General features: G+C 38.9%; 1 protein-coding gene across 6 annotated transcripts in view; it reads right to left on the bottom strand.

Annotated features, from left to right (window-relative positions):
• EPRS1 (glutamyl-prolyl-tRNA synthetase 1) overlaps positions 1–15,707 on the bottom strand; it is a 39,558-nt gene extending 23,851 nt beyond the window's left edge. For all 6 annotated transcript variants that reach the window (XM_064648159.1, XM_064648161.1, XM_064648165.1 and 3 more), the window contains exons 1-10: positions 15,554–15,707; positions 13,104–13,188; positions 8,601–8,700; positions 6,691–6,847; positions 5,432–5,571; positions 4,670–4,770; positions 3,256–3,382; positions 2,524–2,716; positions 2,002–2,173; positions 809–1,042 (exon numbers count right to left, since the gene is read on the bottom strand). In XM_064648159.1, coding sequence (XP_064504229.1) covers positions 809–1,042; positions 2,002–2,173; positions 2,524–2,716; positions 3,256–3,382; positions 4,670–4,770; positions 5,432–5,571; positions 6,691–6,847; positions 8,601–8,700; positions 13,104–13,188; positions 15,554–15,599 — 1,355 coding nt within the window. In that variant the 5' untranslated portion in view covers positions 15,600–15,707. The remainder of the gene's footprint in view (positions 1–808; positions 1,043–2,001; positions 2,174–2,523; positions 2,717–3,255; positions 3,383–4,669; positions 4,771–5,431; positions 5,572–6,690; positions 6,848–8,600; positions 8,701–13,103; positions 13,189–15,553) is intronic.
• Positions 15,708–17,055: the final 1,348 nt, after the last annotated feature.

Below are 17,055 nucleotides of genomic sequence, written 5' to 3'. Positions count from 1 at the left end.
GGCTTCAGCAGAGGGGCTCCATACATAAGGTAGGAATCTATGCTTCCAACACAATTGACAAATAGAACCAACCAAAAAAAGGAGCACACCTGGCACATGTGAGCATGACAACCAGGTAGCCTAGGAAATTGTGTAAAATGATGCTCTCATGGGCTGAGCACAGAATCATCTAACACCAGCGCAGGAAAAGCACTACCAGCAGCTGGCCAACTTTGAAGAAATCCATGGATAATGCTGAGTCCTGTACTACAAGATGACTTCAGATGGTGTGGTCCCACAGCTAGCTCATTGTGGGAACGGACAAAGGAACCCCTCTGGACTCTGAACTACTTGCAGAAGTGTAAACCCACAGTTCGTCCTTTCTAGGTAAATCCTGAGGCTACCAGGCCACCAAGCACTATCTGCATAAACAAAATAACATGAAAAAATTAACAGAAAGAAGGAGGGGGAGGGCAGGTGGGAGGGAAGTAGGATGGATAGGACCAGAAATTCTTCAATCCAAGCCTTCTTCTGACATTACTTAGGAATGCATCCAATGACTCAGAGTGGAAAATGTGTAAGTGGCACCCGCAGTAAAAGCCAGAGTCCAAAAATAAGCTACCTCATGTTTATTACAGGACATGAATATGTATGCACACAGTTACTGCAGAGTAGAAAACAGAAACACTGTTCATGCAGAAGCCACTGTAATTAATCCGTGTTCTTAAATATTGTTTAAATATTCACTCATGCTGTCCAAAAGCGAAAATGCATGTGTCAGTCACAAGTACCTTAGGGAATAATGTTGAACTAGAGACATGTAACATACCATCCATCCACAAGCCCTTCGTTGACAAACCACGTAAGCTTTCTCTTAGAGAGCACAGTGTTGTTGAGGTTTAGCCTGCTATACTCCCATATATATGGTTTCCTTATGCCCAGTGCCTCGATGATCCAGTAGAATTGTTCATCTCTGTCGTGGTATTCAGTTGTTCTCAATGCATGTGTGACACCTTCAATACTATCGACAATAGGGCAGGCAAAGTCATATGTGGGATAAACTCTGAGAAAAAAAAGACCTTTAATTAGCAGGGCAGAAGAACAAAACACTTTCCTCCCATGTAAACATTTAAACTAAGCATAATTTATATTCATGTATTACAAATAGTTACACACATATGATCCCGAAAACTTTCAAATCAAGACTAAAATAACACATACACAATGAATTTTCCACAAAAAAATTCAAAGCGTATTTTTAAAACAAAGAAAGCCTTAAAGAAATTAACTGATCACAGCCTTAATATTCAAGTCTAAAAAAACCAACCCTACACTGCTACTGTTCTTTTCAAACGCAAAAGATGCTGACTTATAGGGTTTTTTCCTTAAATATCAAAAGGAATTATTAATAGATCAAATAATGAGCAAAGCTTTCATGCTTAAAAACAAACCCCTACCCACAAACAGTTTTACTATTATAAGCACATTAAATCAGTGTTTCCAAAAATGGAAACAGAGGTTTCAAACAGGTGCTGAACCATATCCTTGACCAATTTAGTAGGCTGATTTCAATGCACAATGTAGCAAATATTCATTCTGCACAGAGACAGCAGTTGCTGTGAAAGTGGAAGCAGCCACCCAGTTAAGTAGATCAAGGATGTTTTGCAGCAACATAAAATCGTAGCAATGTAAAATTGCCATAATTCTGTTTAAGCTCTGAGAGCTAGAGCAAACAGCTTTGTTGTCCAAGACACGGCCATCATACTTTGACTCAAAGTTCTCCACTGCATACATTTTACGGTATTTATCGACCAAAACTGAAATAATATTCACTGCTGACAATGACGGTCAACTCACAGGCTTTAAAAGTCATTTGCAGAAGTTTCAGAAAGTCAGGAGACTCCTTACATATTCGGATGGAAAAATGCTAGCAGGTTCCAAATATTAAAAGAAGCTTACTAAGGAAAGGAAAATGCCCTGAAAAGAGCAAGTTACCAGCTACACAAGGAGGAAGTGACATACTTGTAGGTATTTCCAGTACGAGGGTGAGGCTGGTTTTTACAACGATAAAGAGTTGGATCCCTCATACATCCATTATTACTACTCATATCTATTTTTGCTCGTAGACAACAAGTTTGTCCGTATTCTGTTCCCTTTTTCATTTCTTCCCACATTTGTAGATTTTTATTAACACCTAAGAACAACAAAAAGAAAGCATAGAACCACATTTTATTACTGCAGTAACAAAAAATCAATGTCACCCCCCCTCTTTAGATACTGGAATTCATCTTCATGCACTTCACACGTTGAATTTTTTAAGTGGTAATAAATGGTGATGAACTCATACATATGCAAGTCTGCTGAACCTGTCTAAATATACACTTATTCCAGCCTTGCAGAACAAAGAACTAAATGCTTACAAGTTCCTGTAAGGACCTTAAACCTATGCAATTAGTCGTCATATTCATATTTGTTAATAAAAATCAAGTTTTGATGCCAAATCAAAAAGACAACAAGGCAAGACTGACGTTTAAAATATCTTACAGTTATTTCTGTGTTTAGATTCCACTCTCTGCTCACGCTCTGCTTTCATTTGTTCTGCAGGAGTATCATCCACATATGCCTTCCCTTCTTGAATAAGCTTCTCAGCATATTTCATAATTGTTTCAAAGTGGTCTGAGGTATATGTAAATTGATCTGGTTTGATGTGCAGCATTGCAACGTCTTCGAGAATAACCTGCAAAGTGTGAAATTGTACACTGTAACATTCGGGAAAGCAAGTTTTCTTAAATCTTTATTCTCTTCATGTCAGATGTGATGCTTCTAATGCTCCACTGCCTAGGAAGGATAAGCCATAAGAATAAGCATGAAAGAAAAGAGAGTCACGCACTTATCATTCATTCACAGCCTATAATTACATGAGATCAGACTTAAAGAAGGAGGCAGGACAAGAAAAGGAGATGAAAGCTGAAGCAAATTACTTATTACACACAGTGACTATGCAATGAAAACAACAGTGTACTGCAAGAGTTGCACATCTACATACCGTAAAATAAACATTTGAGAAAGGGAAGTAATATCTTAGCTATCAGCAAAAGGCCTTTAAGCTTCTTAAGGTAAAGTTGACAGCAATGTCTTCCAAGCATAAGACTTAAATGTAATACTGATACTGTAAAACTGTATTGTTGCAAAAGAAGTGTGCAACAGTAGATCTGCATGCCATTTACCCCTGAATTAGCTGCACAGTGAATGGATTTCTCTGCTGTCTTATCATACCTTCTCAAAGTCTTCTTTCTCTTTTTCTGGATTTGTGTCATCAAATCTCATAATAAGTTTTCCTTTAAAATTAACCTGGTAGTGCTGATTTAGCAGGGCAGCTTTGGCATGACCAATATGCAGATATCTAAAGAGGAAATAAAAAATAAATGTATACATTAGCTATCCTTCAGCTAGATTTCTTTTTTTTTTTTGTGAGAGAACAAGAAAGAATGGAAAGCAATACCTAAGTGTAACAGAAAAAGCCAACCTAGGATATTTGTTGAAATACCACACATTTATGAAAGCATATTATGTTTCTTCTACCATAAACTTAGTAGGTAAGTGTTAAAACTATCTAAATCTGTAAATTAGAGCGTCACTATGGATATAAAGACTGGACTGCAATTATCTCCAACTTTACAGACTAACTTAAACCAACTGCTGATGATACCCAGTCGCAGCTACCAGATAATTTGAACCTACCCAATTTCAGAAGAATGGAATTTTCTGAAATGGTGGTTGCAGTGTATTTTTAACATAAGCTATAAAGGTACTGACATTTTCAACTAAATATAAATCCTCAAATCCACAAAATGAAAATCACTTTCCAAAAAAAAAAAAAAAAGTAATGTGTTCCTGAAGAACAGTGTTTTAAATAAAACATCAGAATTAAGACACTGAAAACTACTAAAGTAAGTTGAGAACAGTATTTTCTACACATACACATAAATAATACATAATTTATAATATTTGAGTAACACTTTATACTGGACTAATAGAGTAAGACACACAAGTACAGAAGTCACATGATGCTGAACAGCCAGTTTAATGAAAGAATGTAATCATGGAAATTTTACAGGTCATGAGGTAATTCCAAAAAGAAACAGGAAATGAAACACTGGCTGAAAAATGAATTTATTATATTGGCTCATCACATCTCCTCTATGTGATCTTTAAGGGGTTTGTGCTTTGGTATTCCACACAGTCTAGACCCCTGGGCCTCTACCTGGTGTCAAGGTTCCCCAAGGAAGGCCATCCCACACATCTTTCCCTTCTCAAATCTAAGCTTCCTCGAAAAGCACAGAGCCCTTTGACCCGACTCACAAAGCCTGTATGTACACATCACAGCTCCTGGCAGTGCACACACCACCATCATCCATGTAAATGTCATCCTCCTGCTTCTCCTCATCCCACTGCTGTGCAGAACCACGTTATGTGCTGGCAACTAACCTCCCTATTCCAAGTTCAGGCAACAGTGCAATGAAGTATAGAGGAGAAGTGAACACACAGCTCTAATGTAGACAAAGCTTTAAACACCCATTTGGCTTGACAACCTTGTCTGATAGGCTGATTAACCTCCTCACCAAAGCACACTTTTTTTTTTTAAGACAAAACACAAATAGAACCATCTCAAAGTATTCATGTTTCTTACCCACTTGCCTCAGGAGGGAACCTTACAATGACCTTCCCCATCTCTGCACCAGGAAGTTCAACAAACTTCCCAACATCCACTTTCTTTTCTTTTTCTGTTGCCTTAAAAAGAGATATAATTACAGATTGCATTAGCTATATAATCAGATAAAAAACTCTAGATAATAGTTTCTGTATCAATGTCTCCTTTCAAACCAGACAAGAAAAAGCTGCCATACTGGACCCCAAATTCATCTCTTCACAACTTTGACATTGCTCATAGCACACCAAAACCAGATCAATTCTGGAGTTTTAAGTTATTCTGTCTTTCAGTCTGATCCAGGACTGAAAAGTCCCACCAAGTTGTCTAATTTATTCCATAAAAGAAAATAGTAGCAATCCAAATTTTTATATCTCAGTGTTCTTAACCTGAACATGATCAACAATTTCAATCAACCGAAGAGTGCAATCTTTGCAGGTCAATCAGGACCTAAAACGCTCTTTGGAAAAAGGAAACAATACATCTAAAGAGCAGTGCTGATTAAAAGAAGAGGTGCCAAATTTTCATGATTCCACTTAAGCACTGGAGTACACCATTCATCCCTTTCTAAATTTGAAAGTGACAGCTGTAGCTGTAAACAAGAGCTTACAAAAGTTTAGTTTACTGCACAACTGGTTCCTTTTAATTTTTAATTCTCTAACTTAAAACAACAAAATAAAGTTTTCTTGCGGTATATCCACAAAAATAAAGCTACTCTCTCCAGAGGATCTCAGTAAACCTTACCATTTTAACCTTTGGTGTACCAGCAGCCCACTTGGCTCCTACTGACCGAAAAGCATGCTGTACCTCAAGGAAGCTGAACCATCGCTTTGCATGCACAGGAGCTTTGTTTTGCTGTAATTGCTCTTGCCATACATTATTATCTGTTGGAAAAAAAAAAATTTCAAACTGCTAAATTATAAAAATAAAATGATTACCAATAGCAGCTTTTTAAGACTAAAAAAAAATTATGATTTTAAATAATCTACTTACTCTCTCTTCTGAAGACATATTTAGTCAAAGGGACACAAGCCATTCTAAAGAAAATTAAATAAACAAACTCCCTCCAAACCCAAAACATACTGCATTCTTTCTTGGATTCATCAAGGCAAAAGGTGAGAGGGAATGGTGAATATACATTTTTCTTTGTATTATCCATCTCAAAATTAGTAACAACTTTATTTCAAGGCAGAAATACAGGATATCCCTCTCTTGTGTCTACATTTGATATTTTCTAAGTTTTATCATAAGTGAAGCTTGCATCAATACTCTCCTTTATTTTTGAGGGGCTGTATTCCTACAACCTAATTTTCAAGGAACACAACTTCATTAGAAAGATTCAGATCGGGAAAAGGAGAGAAAAAAAGGACATTTCCTTCAGATTTCTCTCAAGAGCAGCAACTTTGAAAAAATACCAAAAGCCGCTAGCTTTTAATCTTGATTATGCACTTTACTTCCAACAGGAATTTGCTTATACTGCATGGTAGATTGTCACCTATCACCTTTAGACATAGAGCTAAGAGAATATAAAAACTAAACCCATAAAAAGAGATCATCAAAGCTTCTTTTAACCTTCAAAGGCTATTTCACAGAGTAACATATACCTCTTCTAATAATTCAAAGTAGACCAAAGAAATTTCCTCTACTAAGATAATATCATAGAAAGGTCCATGTATATAATTTTACATGGCACATTTTCATACTTAGGCAACAGGTAATAAAAGACACTCTTACAGTTAACACAAAAGAGGTTAAAAAAAAAACACCTAGGGATTACATCTCATAAATTTCCAAATATAACAATAATTTAAAAAAAAAATCTAGGGTTTCTAAGCTATACTATTGCCATCACTAGTGATGCACAGGTGAAAGCAGTGGACATGGTAGTATATAGTCTCTCATACAGCTAAGAGGTACTACTAGCATCCATAAAAAAAGGAAATTTGGAGATTCCTGTTATACACTGATTGCAAGTCAATGAAACAGAGGACATGTACTGATACCTTTTAGTACAGCCCAGACACACAAGTCTGCAAGGCTCAGGGAGTTCCCGACCAAGTAGGTTCTTAGGGACAGACAGTGGTTGAGCTCTTGGACTGCTGAAAGAAACTGGCTGGCAGCAGATAACTTTGTGGCACTGAACTCCAGCCAATGGTCAATCTAGGTTAAAGGGACAAAAGATAGCTCAAGTTACTAAAGGAATGAGAATTAAGCTCGTTAGACAACTGAAATAACATACAATCCATTTAATAGTTGAACAGAAAATATTAACAGGATCATTAGGATTAAATATATCAGATAATGCATCATAATATATGTTGAAAGAATGCTTAAAATAAATTATACTGAAAAATTCATCCAGAATAATACTAAATGATTAAACTTAATTTCTTCCTCCAGCATGAATTCAAGCTGCTGAAAATACCAACTTTATTGAAGTTACTCCCATTGGTAAAATAATCAGGAGTTCTTAGGTATTTAATTATCACATAGAGCATATAATAATCATCCTTATCCTTTAACTATTCAAATACCATATTTGTGACTTATTTGATCTTCCTGGTACTGTTACTGGTTAAGTATACCACTTTCCCCTCAGTCCCTGTCTTCTCTGCCTCATCTCCTTTCAGACTTGAAGCAATCGAATCCCTCCTTTGCCACGTCCCACCCCTTTCTCCATGCAAAGCAGTCTTCTCCTATATCTTCATACATAAACAAACAAAAAAAATTTTAAGAATTAGATTGGATAATAGTGTAGCCCTCTCTATAAATTGCATCCCTCAACCCTGTAAGAGACTAAGTGTCTCTTCTAGTCCTCTGGCCCTATTTCATGTGGAAGTGTTCCGTAAACTGCAACGGGAAGCTTTCCAACATTCAAGGCAACGTGGCAGGCACAGATGTAATTACAACCACCACAGAATTCAGTTCAATCATTTGCAGTTATGCTCCAAAATATGTGCACCACAAATGCAGCTGTCACGGTACTTCTCAAAGTACAGCTTTTATTTTTGAAAGACACGAAGCAAAAAGAACCATTTTATCAGCAACACCAATCTTTAAAGTGTGTTTGCCGAGGACTGGGCTTAATTTAAAAATTAGGGGTTTGTACCTAAATAGCTACAAGATAACCTACAACTTTTTAAATGCCTTAAAAGCAAAATACTAAGACAACACTTCCCTTGAGACCAGCTATAAGGGCTGAAGAGTGATTACCACTAGTTTCAAGTAGTTCTAGAAAAGACCTGAATCAAGTCCTTCAATTCCTTCCCCAGTTTCAGACACAATAAATTTCAATTTGTTAGTTTCATTTACCAACTTAAATTGGTTGATTATTCTGAGGTAGACTCAGGATGAAACTGGATTCAGGGTTTTGTTCATCAAATACAGCAAAAAGGACTTCAGCATTTCAATGTCACAAGGTGTTCCTTGGTGTTACACTGAAGTGTTACAAGGTAGCAACTGATGGCAACAGAACTGACAAAAGTGAGGAAGGAAAATCACATCTATCACCTTCCAACTTGAATTATCTTACCTTAGTGAACTCTCAGCTTAGGAGTTGTTATTGCAGGGGTGGAAAAGGGTAACCCTCTCAAAGCTCAGGCTTTTTACTCTTCTTTGTAAGAAAGAGAAAGCTTAGCAAAACAAAACCCTCAGCAACCCACTGAGTTGGAACCTCAGTCTGACAGTAAAATGCATAACAACAGATACAAGTTCAAAAACAACTGACTCAAAAACAATTCTCCCCCCAACTTTGAACGCAGGCCAAGAGAGAAAAAAGGTAAAAAAAAAACAAGAGAGAGGGGCTTTGAAAAACCTGGTCTAGTGGAAGGTGTTCCTGCCCACAGCAAGGGGTTGGAACTAGATGATATTTAAGGTCCCTTCCAGCTCAAACAATTCTATGATTCCTTCTCACCTCAGTGTGTTCCAACAGATTTGAGCCATACAACCCGGCAGATGCAGCAACTCTAGCCAGATACCGAGCTATTGAATTCACATCAGTAAATGAAACATGCCTAAAGAAAAGGAAGAGGCAAGATATAGGTTTATTAAATTACTACCTCCACTTCAACTTTAATTGTACACACATAGCTTAAACACCTGTAAAGCAAACACAAAATAACTTCTGGGTGAACCAACAGGTACCAGGTCACCAGCATAAAAAAAAAATAAATTGAATAAACCTAGCAAAAGAAAAAAAAAGTCCTTGTTTTTCTATCACCAGATGGAACAATAAGCTCCTAAACATAGACAGAAATAAAGAAAATAAAACTCTCTATTATTCTTTCAAATAACAAAACACTCGCTCCACTTTCTGACAGCATAACCTGAGCAATGTATTTTCCAGAATATAAGGAGCTAATCAATATTTGTTTTCTTTTCATAGAAGAAGGGTGACTTTGAAGAGGATTCCTAGACAATTTACAGAAGAATTCTGAAGTCTTCACCGTGGTTTTAAGGGCTAGATTCAGGGAAAGAAAAATCCTCTTAATTTTTTTACTCACTCAATTCATACTTCATTGAGACCATCCCTTGATGAACAAGCTTGCCTGACTACATTTCTTCTTTTTACCCTGTCTTCTCCATATAAAAGACTAAGTTTGAATTTGTTTTTCCTGTTCTCCTTATGAAAATTTGAAATAGATCTGGAGAAAAAAGGCTTTCCAAAGAGCATACTTCTATGTTTTCATCTTCCTTTTCTACCTTACATACAGTATTAAAAAAAGCTGCATACTGTCAGAAATCTAGCTTCCACTTCATCTAAGATATATTTGTATTTACTAAAGAGCTTTGGAAGAAAGAGGCATTACAGCCATCAGTTCTCCAGATAACACTCATCTCTACAGTCTTGTGTAGGTGTAGATTGAAAAACAGAGCTCCAATTGCTTCTAAACCAGCATTGACATCAACAAAAGGAGCTCCTCTAAGTGTTCTTCTGAACATTTACTCAATTTAATGGATTGAATGCTACACTCCAACTTTTCCAACCAAGGTTACAACTGTTCTGCCATTGTTCTGCACTTCCTTTTATACCTACTGTATCCCTGCATCCTTTATAAAATCAAAAGAATTTTTGGTAGCCCTCAAACCTCGCAAAAATCAATTAAAGTTCTCAAAATTATACAGAAGACTTCTTGATATATTAACAATTAGAATGAGTTCCATTTTTAGTACAGATGGATCAGTCAGTCTCATTAGGTTAACTTTATTAAAACCTAAGGAATATAGTCCATTGTGGAGAGGGATTTTTTGCCTTTTTTTTTCTTCTTCTAGCTTTTCAAGCATTCAGGATCCAGTACATAGAAGACTCATAAAACATAACCAAAAACAAAAGCCACAGTAGGGTGTTCAACTTACACAAAGTATGTCCTATTATAATTTGACACTGCTATCAGATTTTAATGAAGCTTTTTCAAACTGAGGAAAACAAAACATTTTCAGTACATTTGCACTTGAGAAGTCTGTGAAACGTATTTTTATTGTTTTCAGTAGTTCATACTAAAACAAAAACCCATGATTATCCAAGCAAAATTGAATAAGTGTATGAAATGGGACAATGTTACTCTGAGTACAATCTTACTTGTTCTTGAAGTTGTTTATTTTCTTCAGGAAAAAAAATACTTCCACCCAAACGGGGCTAATTGGCCTCTTTGGAAAAGTTATGAAAGGCTCTTTGCAGCTAGTGCCTGCTAACTCCAGGGCTAAGTAAGGAAGAATGAACATGGACAACGTAATGTTACAGGCAAAGAGTGTCTCTTCAAAGTGACAAAAAATGCCACATAATTAAATACCAGGGCAGATATTCAAGAAGAAAAGGGGGGGGGGGGAAGGAAACACAAAACGAAGCACAAACAATTTCCAATTGTAATAAATCTTCATTGAATTAATTTGTAAAAAGCATTGCAGAATGGTTGGATTCATCTACCTACAAGTCATTGCTCCCAACACAAAACAGAAAAGCTGTACTGCAGTTTGTAATCTGACAAGAGGCAGGTACACTAAAACACTCCAAAAAGCCACCAGCTAGTGCAGACTGCTAAGTAGCTGAGTGGTTTGCTTAGGAGTTATTACTATATGAAATTTTGAAGCTAAGGCTTCAAAAATGACCTTTAAAATAAAATTTATCATCTCAAAATATCATCAAAAGTTAACTTTTGATTTATCATCAAAAGTTAACTTTTCAGCTAACTACCTGACAGTTAAGTTTCAGTTAGTTAGCTGAAAAGCTTGTTACCAGATTTTAACTAAGTTTCAAAAATAGAACCTAGAAGAATCACAAATAAAATGTTCTTTTTTTTATTTCAAGTCAAGTCATTAGAACTAATGTATTCCTGGAAAAGAAAAAAACAAAATCTGAAACATCCCAAGTGATTTTCAAGTCATGCCAAAACAAGATAGCTTCAGCAGAACTGATGCCATGAAATCCATTTACCAAAAGCATTAGTTGAGATATGAGTTCAGCTGATGCTTCCCACGTTAGAGATACACTTTTAACAGACTTTAAAATAGAGAATCAATTTTTAAAATTATTGTACAACCAAGCAAGAGAAAATTAATGCAATATTGAGGTTTGGAATAACTTTTTGAACATAATCCAACACCAGGGTTGAAAGGACACTAACAGACAAAAATTTCCATCTGATGGAACCATGACTCTAGACATTATCCTTGTGGGGTCAAAGTGCAGAAGAGCATTTGCTTTACATTTCTGACAAGTTCCATTACAGCCAAAAGAAGCATTTTTGCAATGCAGTAGGAAGAAAGCATTGTAATACAAAATTATTTAATAAAATATTATTTCAAAGCCAAGTGTATAAATTTATAATATTCCAAGATAATTCCCACGTGTCAAAGGATTGTACACTATATATGCATATTTTTTGGTATAGACATCCATACACTGCCTAAACTAAGTAAAATGAAACCAAAACCTGGCTAATGCTACTTATGGGGAAAACTTTCTCATGCAACTGAAAAATATCCAATTAACTCTCTGTTATGTAGGCTGTATCCCACATGTGCATGACACACACCGAAAATCATTAAAGCTGTACCAATTAAGTCCCAATACAACCTGTCACAGTTCTCTTGCTTTAATTCAAAAATCATGAATTCAATGCCATCACTAGGCACAGCAAAAGACAACATTGAATATCAGATTACAGTAAGAACTCATATCTGAGTTCAGGTCTAACATTTTAAACAGAAAAAAAATATTTGCAACCTGTAAAACAACCATGACTGAAGACTGTGAGTCTTCCTGTGCTTCAATTTTTTTGCATTGATGCACACAGTGACAAGCTCTTTCCCTAGGGTTAGAAGACAGTGGAAATGCTCAGCTGGTGTTAACGTACGAGGATCGAGTCAGGAACTCCACAGCACAACATGAAATATGTTGCTTTTATAGCCATTCTACAGACATGCAGGTATACCAGTTTATGGTGCACTGATGGCTTTAACAGGATCTTCTACTGAAATAGCTCACAAAATGAGAGCTTGTCAGCAAGTCTTTGAACAACAGATTTGCCCCCCCAATCTCTCAAAAACTAATCAATATTAAAAAACTACATTTATAATCACTAATTCCAAATTCATCGTAGTGTTAGTATACTTTCAGTTACAACTGCAATGTTTATGGGTACAAATATGCTCCTTACTGTAGATACTAGAGGTCAGAGATTTCCACTGATATGTCAGTGGTACTTCAAGTAGCAGGATATCTCCTCTTGATATATCCAGATGTCCTACCTGATGTGGAATCTAATGTGACAATGCAGCTTCCCAAAACTAACAGTGTTAGTCCTGTATTTCTGATATGCATTTAATCTTACTCAGACTGTAAAGACCATCTTCACGCCCTAAATCTGAAATTAATCATTCCAATGGCAGAGTATTTTTAGAAGGACAGACAATAGATTACTACAAAAATTTCCAATATCCTTTCTACAGGATGCAGATGGGATACACTGGATAGCACAGCACAGTTAATTAGCACTTTTCTGAGATAACATCATGCCTTCACTTATATATGCAGCAGTGAGCCTAAAATAATGTCATATAAACATTTTAAATCCAGTCCACCACACACACAGAAGTCCAAGAAATCTTGTATACCGATCTTGCTTTTGATAATCCATGGCACCACAAAAAGTCCTAAACAATAGTGACTGGTGTAGCATAAATGATTATATGTAAGCGCTTGAAAATAAGAATACAAGAACTTTTGCCATAAAGCTCTAGTTTAGAATACACTGTAAATGTTTTGCCCATGCTACAAAGAGACAACAGTAATGCAGTGATGAATAAAACTGTATTTTTTCTCTTCCACCTACTTCAAAAGGTTACTGTCAATGTTAAAACCATGTGACTTTTAAAACTGCTGACCCAAAGCTAGAAGGAGAGATGCAAAGTCACTTACTCGGACACACGGAGGATGGTTTCTTTGCCTTCTTCCACTGAAATTTCAACATCATTCTTCACATGCTCCACTGTCAGCAGAGCTCCTTTAAAAAGAACAAGAGAAAAAGATACTGAACCTCCTTCCAGGGAAGGTACCTTTCACAGCAATACCCAAGCAGCTACATTTCTTCTCCAATAGGACCTGATGACTGAACTGACTCCTTCAGGTAAGACTGCCCAGGGGAAAAAATCAATGTTCAGTCTTATATGCAAGAGGCTTCTCCTTCTTGGCAAGCCTTACAGCTGACAATGTCCAGCACACAGTGATCTGCAGTGAGCTCAGCAAGTGTCAGCAGCAATACAATTTGCTTCCTAAGGGTATTGTAAAAATTACATATATTGTCCCCCAATATATGTAGAGATGCTAAACAAAATGCTTTTAATTATTGAACAGTATTACTAATGCACTCCATCCCAGCCCTGACACATGCAACAATGGAGATGAATTACTGAACATATCAGTACTTTCTGAAAGAGAATGAAACTATTTTTAACCTGAATTAAAGTTTATGAAAAGATTAGCTATTCAAAACCAATAAACTCTATCTATGTGAAAGTGCAGGAAGCTGACACAGGATTCTCAGAGTAAGTAGTTCAGCAGTGACAGTAAAAAATGGTCTCCAGAAAGAAAATATTTATCCAAGTTTTTAGGCTACATCACTGATTGGAAGACAGCTCTCCCCACATTCAAAGTGGCTTGATGCAAACCTGCTCTAATCTCTAGCACAACACAGCACAACACAGCAGCTCAAACAAAGCACTGAGCTAACTTGGCTGTATTTCTGGATTGGCTCTGGTCCAGATTCAGCCTGCTGAGCATAAGTAGAGGAGCTTGTGTTCTTCGACTTTGCTCAGAAGCACGTACAAAGACAGCAAGCTTTTGCATAGGCAAATATTACTTAAATGAAACTAGATAAAGGACTATACTCTTGGTCTTGAAAGGCATCTAACCTGTTACAGCCTTCATGGTGTGCTGTTCACTTTATCTTCCCTAGAACAACGCACGAACTACCCAAGGCAGATGATACTGGAAGCTATTAATACACTGGCCTAAATACAAACCACTGGAGCTAGGAATTCCCTAGCTCTCACCTGTGCTCAGCTGAAAACCCTTCTTCTGGCATTAACAGTAAGTCAAGGTTCTTCTTCCCATCCCTCAGTTATCCATCTGTGAAATTCAGGATGACATCCCTTATGCAATACATTTGTAAGACATGTAAGTATTTTAATAACATGCACGGAAATGCTTTGAAAATGACAAGTATTACGTGCACCAAGCTATGTAATTAATACTAATGACATTAAAAGCTACTACACTTCTCCCAGAGCACAGCAGACATGAAGAATTGTATGAAGTAGGGATGAGCAGGATGAGCAAGATTGTCTTCTTGATACAAATGTTTACCCTAGTGTTTCATCTGTAATATTCAATATTTCTGACACAATCACGCAATCTCCTGAATTAAATCTCGAGTGCTACTCACCAGCTATCAAAAGAAAAGAAGTCTCCAAAGCCCCTAAACCTGATGTTAATCATAACCCATATTGCATCATTTTCTGGCAAACCATTATAAACAAGTATCAGAAGAAATTTTATTTAAAAGTTGTATGTTATTGTACCTTAAATCAGTAGTCACGCAAGTTGTATTAAACTCTGGGAATAACATTCCCAACCAGCATTTGGGAACGTGAAAAAGAAATCAATAAACTATGACGAAGAATGGGAAGAAAATTTATTTTGAATAGCTGTAACAAAATGGAGAAATGGTATGTAACACATACAAAATGCTGTTCCCAGATGGCTGAAAGTGCAATGAAGGAGGCTTTCATACTTTTAAAGGCAAAATAACCTGGAAGGGCAGTGAGCGAGCAACTGAAAGAGCACGGATTTCACAGCGCAACTTTGAACCAGCTCCCCAGACAAGCCGAATTTTAGCAACAGATTAAAAACTGAAAACAAAAGATAGCAGCAACCAAGGAGCTCACAAGCACGCGGTCTGAACCAGGGCTGCCTTAAAATCCAGCCCCAACGCGCCAAATCACTCGAGGGCTCCGTCCGTGACCGAGTTCTGGCAAGTGCCGGCCGCTGTCACCGCTGCCCGAGCGGACACCGAGAGGCACCGGGGACCCGCTGCCTCGCCCGGCCGTGCCAGGGCCGCAGCGGGCACACGGCCCCGCGAAGGACGGGAGGGAACGGGAAGGACGGGAGCGATGGCAAGGGCGGGCACGGGGCCCCGCGCCCGCCTCCGCACGCGGGGACAAGCGGCGCCGCATGATGCAACACGGCGGGCACGGGAGGGAGGGAGGGAGGGAGGGAGGGGACGGAGCCCGCCGGATCTCCCGGGAAACTGAGGATTGGGGGGGGAGAGGGAGGCGGGAAGCGGGAAGCGAGGTCCGGGCCGCACTCACCGAGCGGGGGGCTCCCCGCGTCCACAGTGAGGCTCAGCGCCGCCATTCCCGCCGTCGCCGCCGGAACCAGGGCAGGGAGCGGGGCGGGGCGCGCAGCGCTGCCACCTCGGCGAGGGCCGGCCCGGGCACGGCGGCCCGGCAGGACCCGCCCCGGGGCGGGGGACGGACCGTCACTTCCGTCGGGAGAAGCCACAGAGACAGCGGAGCGGGAGGGGAGGGAACGTGATTCGTCCCGAAGTTCGCCGGGAGGAGGCGGAGAGGTCGGAGCCGGGCGGGAGGGGGCGGTGCAGGGCGCTTTCCCGGCCCCGGGAAGCCGTCCGGAATGGGCGCCGGGGGGAGGCTGCGCCTCAGCGGGACCAGGAAACGGCGCTTCCCTTCTCATAGCTGAGCCTTCCCGAGGGCTTTGCGGGAGTTGCTGCAAAAGCTCTTAGTCGGATGTGTGGCAGCAGCCGTGGAGATGCCTTCTACCCCTTTTCTGTGTATGATGGTACAAACGAACAGCACAACACGTACAGACACGTCTGTTTTGGTAGGATGTTATTTGTTAAACTCCTGACAAACGTGCAGATTTTGCAGCGGGTCAGATGAGTCACAGAATATCCCGACTGGGAAGGGACCCACAAGGATCACCGGGTCCATCTCCTGGCCCTGCACAGCACAGCCCCAAGAATCAGACCATGTGCCTGACAGCAGTGTCCAAATGCTTCTTGAACCCTGGGAGGCTTGGTGCTGTGACCACTTCCCTGGGGAGCCTGTTCCAGCGCCCAACCATCCTCTGGAGTCTTGGAACGAATTACAAAAATGCTGTGTCACCGGTTTTTCACAGGAGACTGACTCAAGTTCACTTTGTTGCAAGGACAATGCAGTGTCACTGTGATTCCACCCCCCCCCCCCCCCCCCGGTCAATTTTATAGCTGTTACTGTAGCACCTAATGTGCTAGCAGAGAAATTATCAGATGCTTGACTGGTGGACCGGTGCTTTTTGTGCAGTGGATGCAGTGGTACAGACAGAGCATGGCTGCACTTTAGGTGCTGGGTTTTATGATTGATTCCTGCTGCTGGCTTTAATCTCAGAGTTACTTAATATTCTCCTGTGTTAGCAGTCTTACAGTTTCTGTAAGCATGGAAAGTGTTTCCATACATAAGTGTCTTTACACATCATGCAGAAGCTGGTGTATGCTATGTGTGTTCTACTCCCATTCAGGGAGAGCAGAAACAGAAATTACAGCAGAATTAGAAACAGGCTTATGCTGAAGAGAATTTCAAACCTATTACAAGTTTCAGATGAAAATAAGGATATAGATACCTAGATGAAGATTACTAACTGGGTTCTGTACTTAGTACTTTCATGATTACATGGAAAGAATTATTAAGGCAGGCTTTGAGGTGTCTAAGTTGTTCTAACATTTTATCTTAATGTGTTTTGCAAATTCACATGCAGATTTTGATGGGAAAGTTAAAGCATGCATAACAAAGAATCCTGTATAAGATAAAGGTGAAAA

The sequence above is a fragment of the Pseudopipra pipra genome, chromosome 3 (genome assembly GCF_036250125.1).
Source record: "Pseudopipra pipra isolate bDixPip1 chromosome 3, bDixPip1.hap1, whole genome shotgun sequence".
Lineage (NCBI taxonomy): Eukaryota > Metazoa > Chordata > Aves > Passeriformes > Pipridae > Pseudopipra > Pseudopipra pipra.
This window is presented reverse-complemented; position numbering and strand designations above follow the sequence as displayed.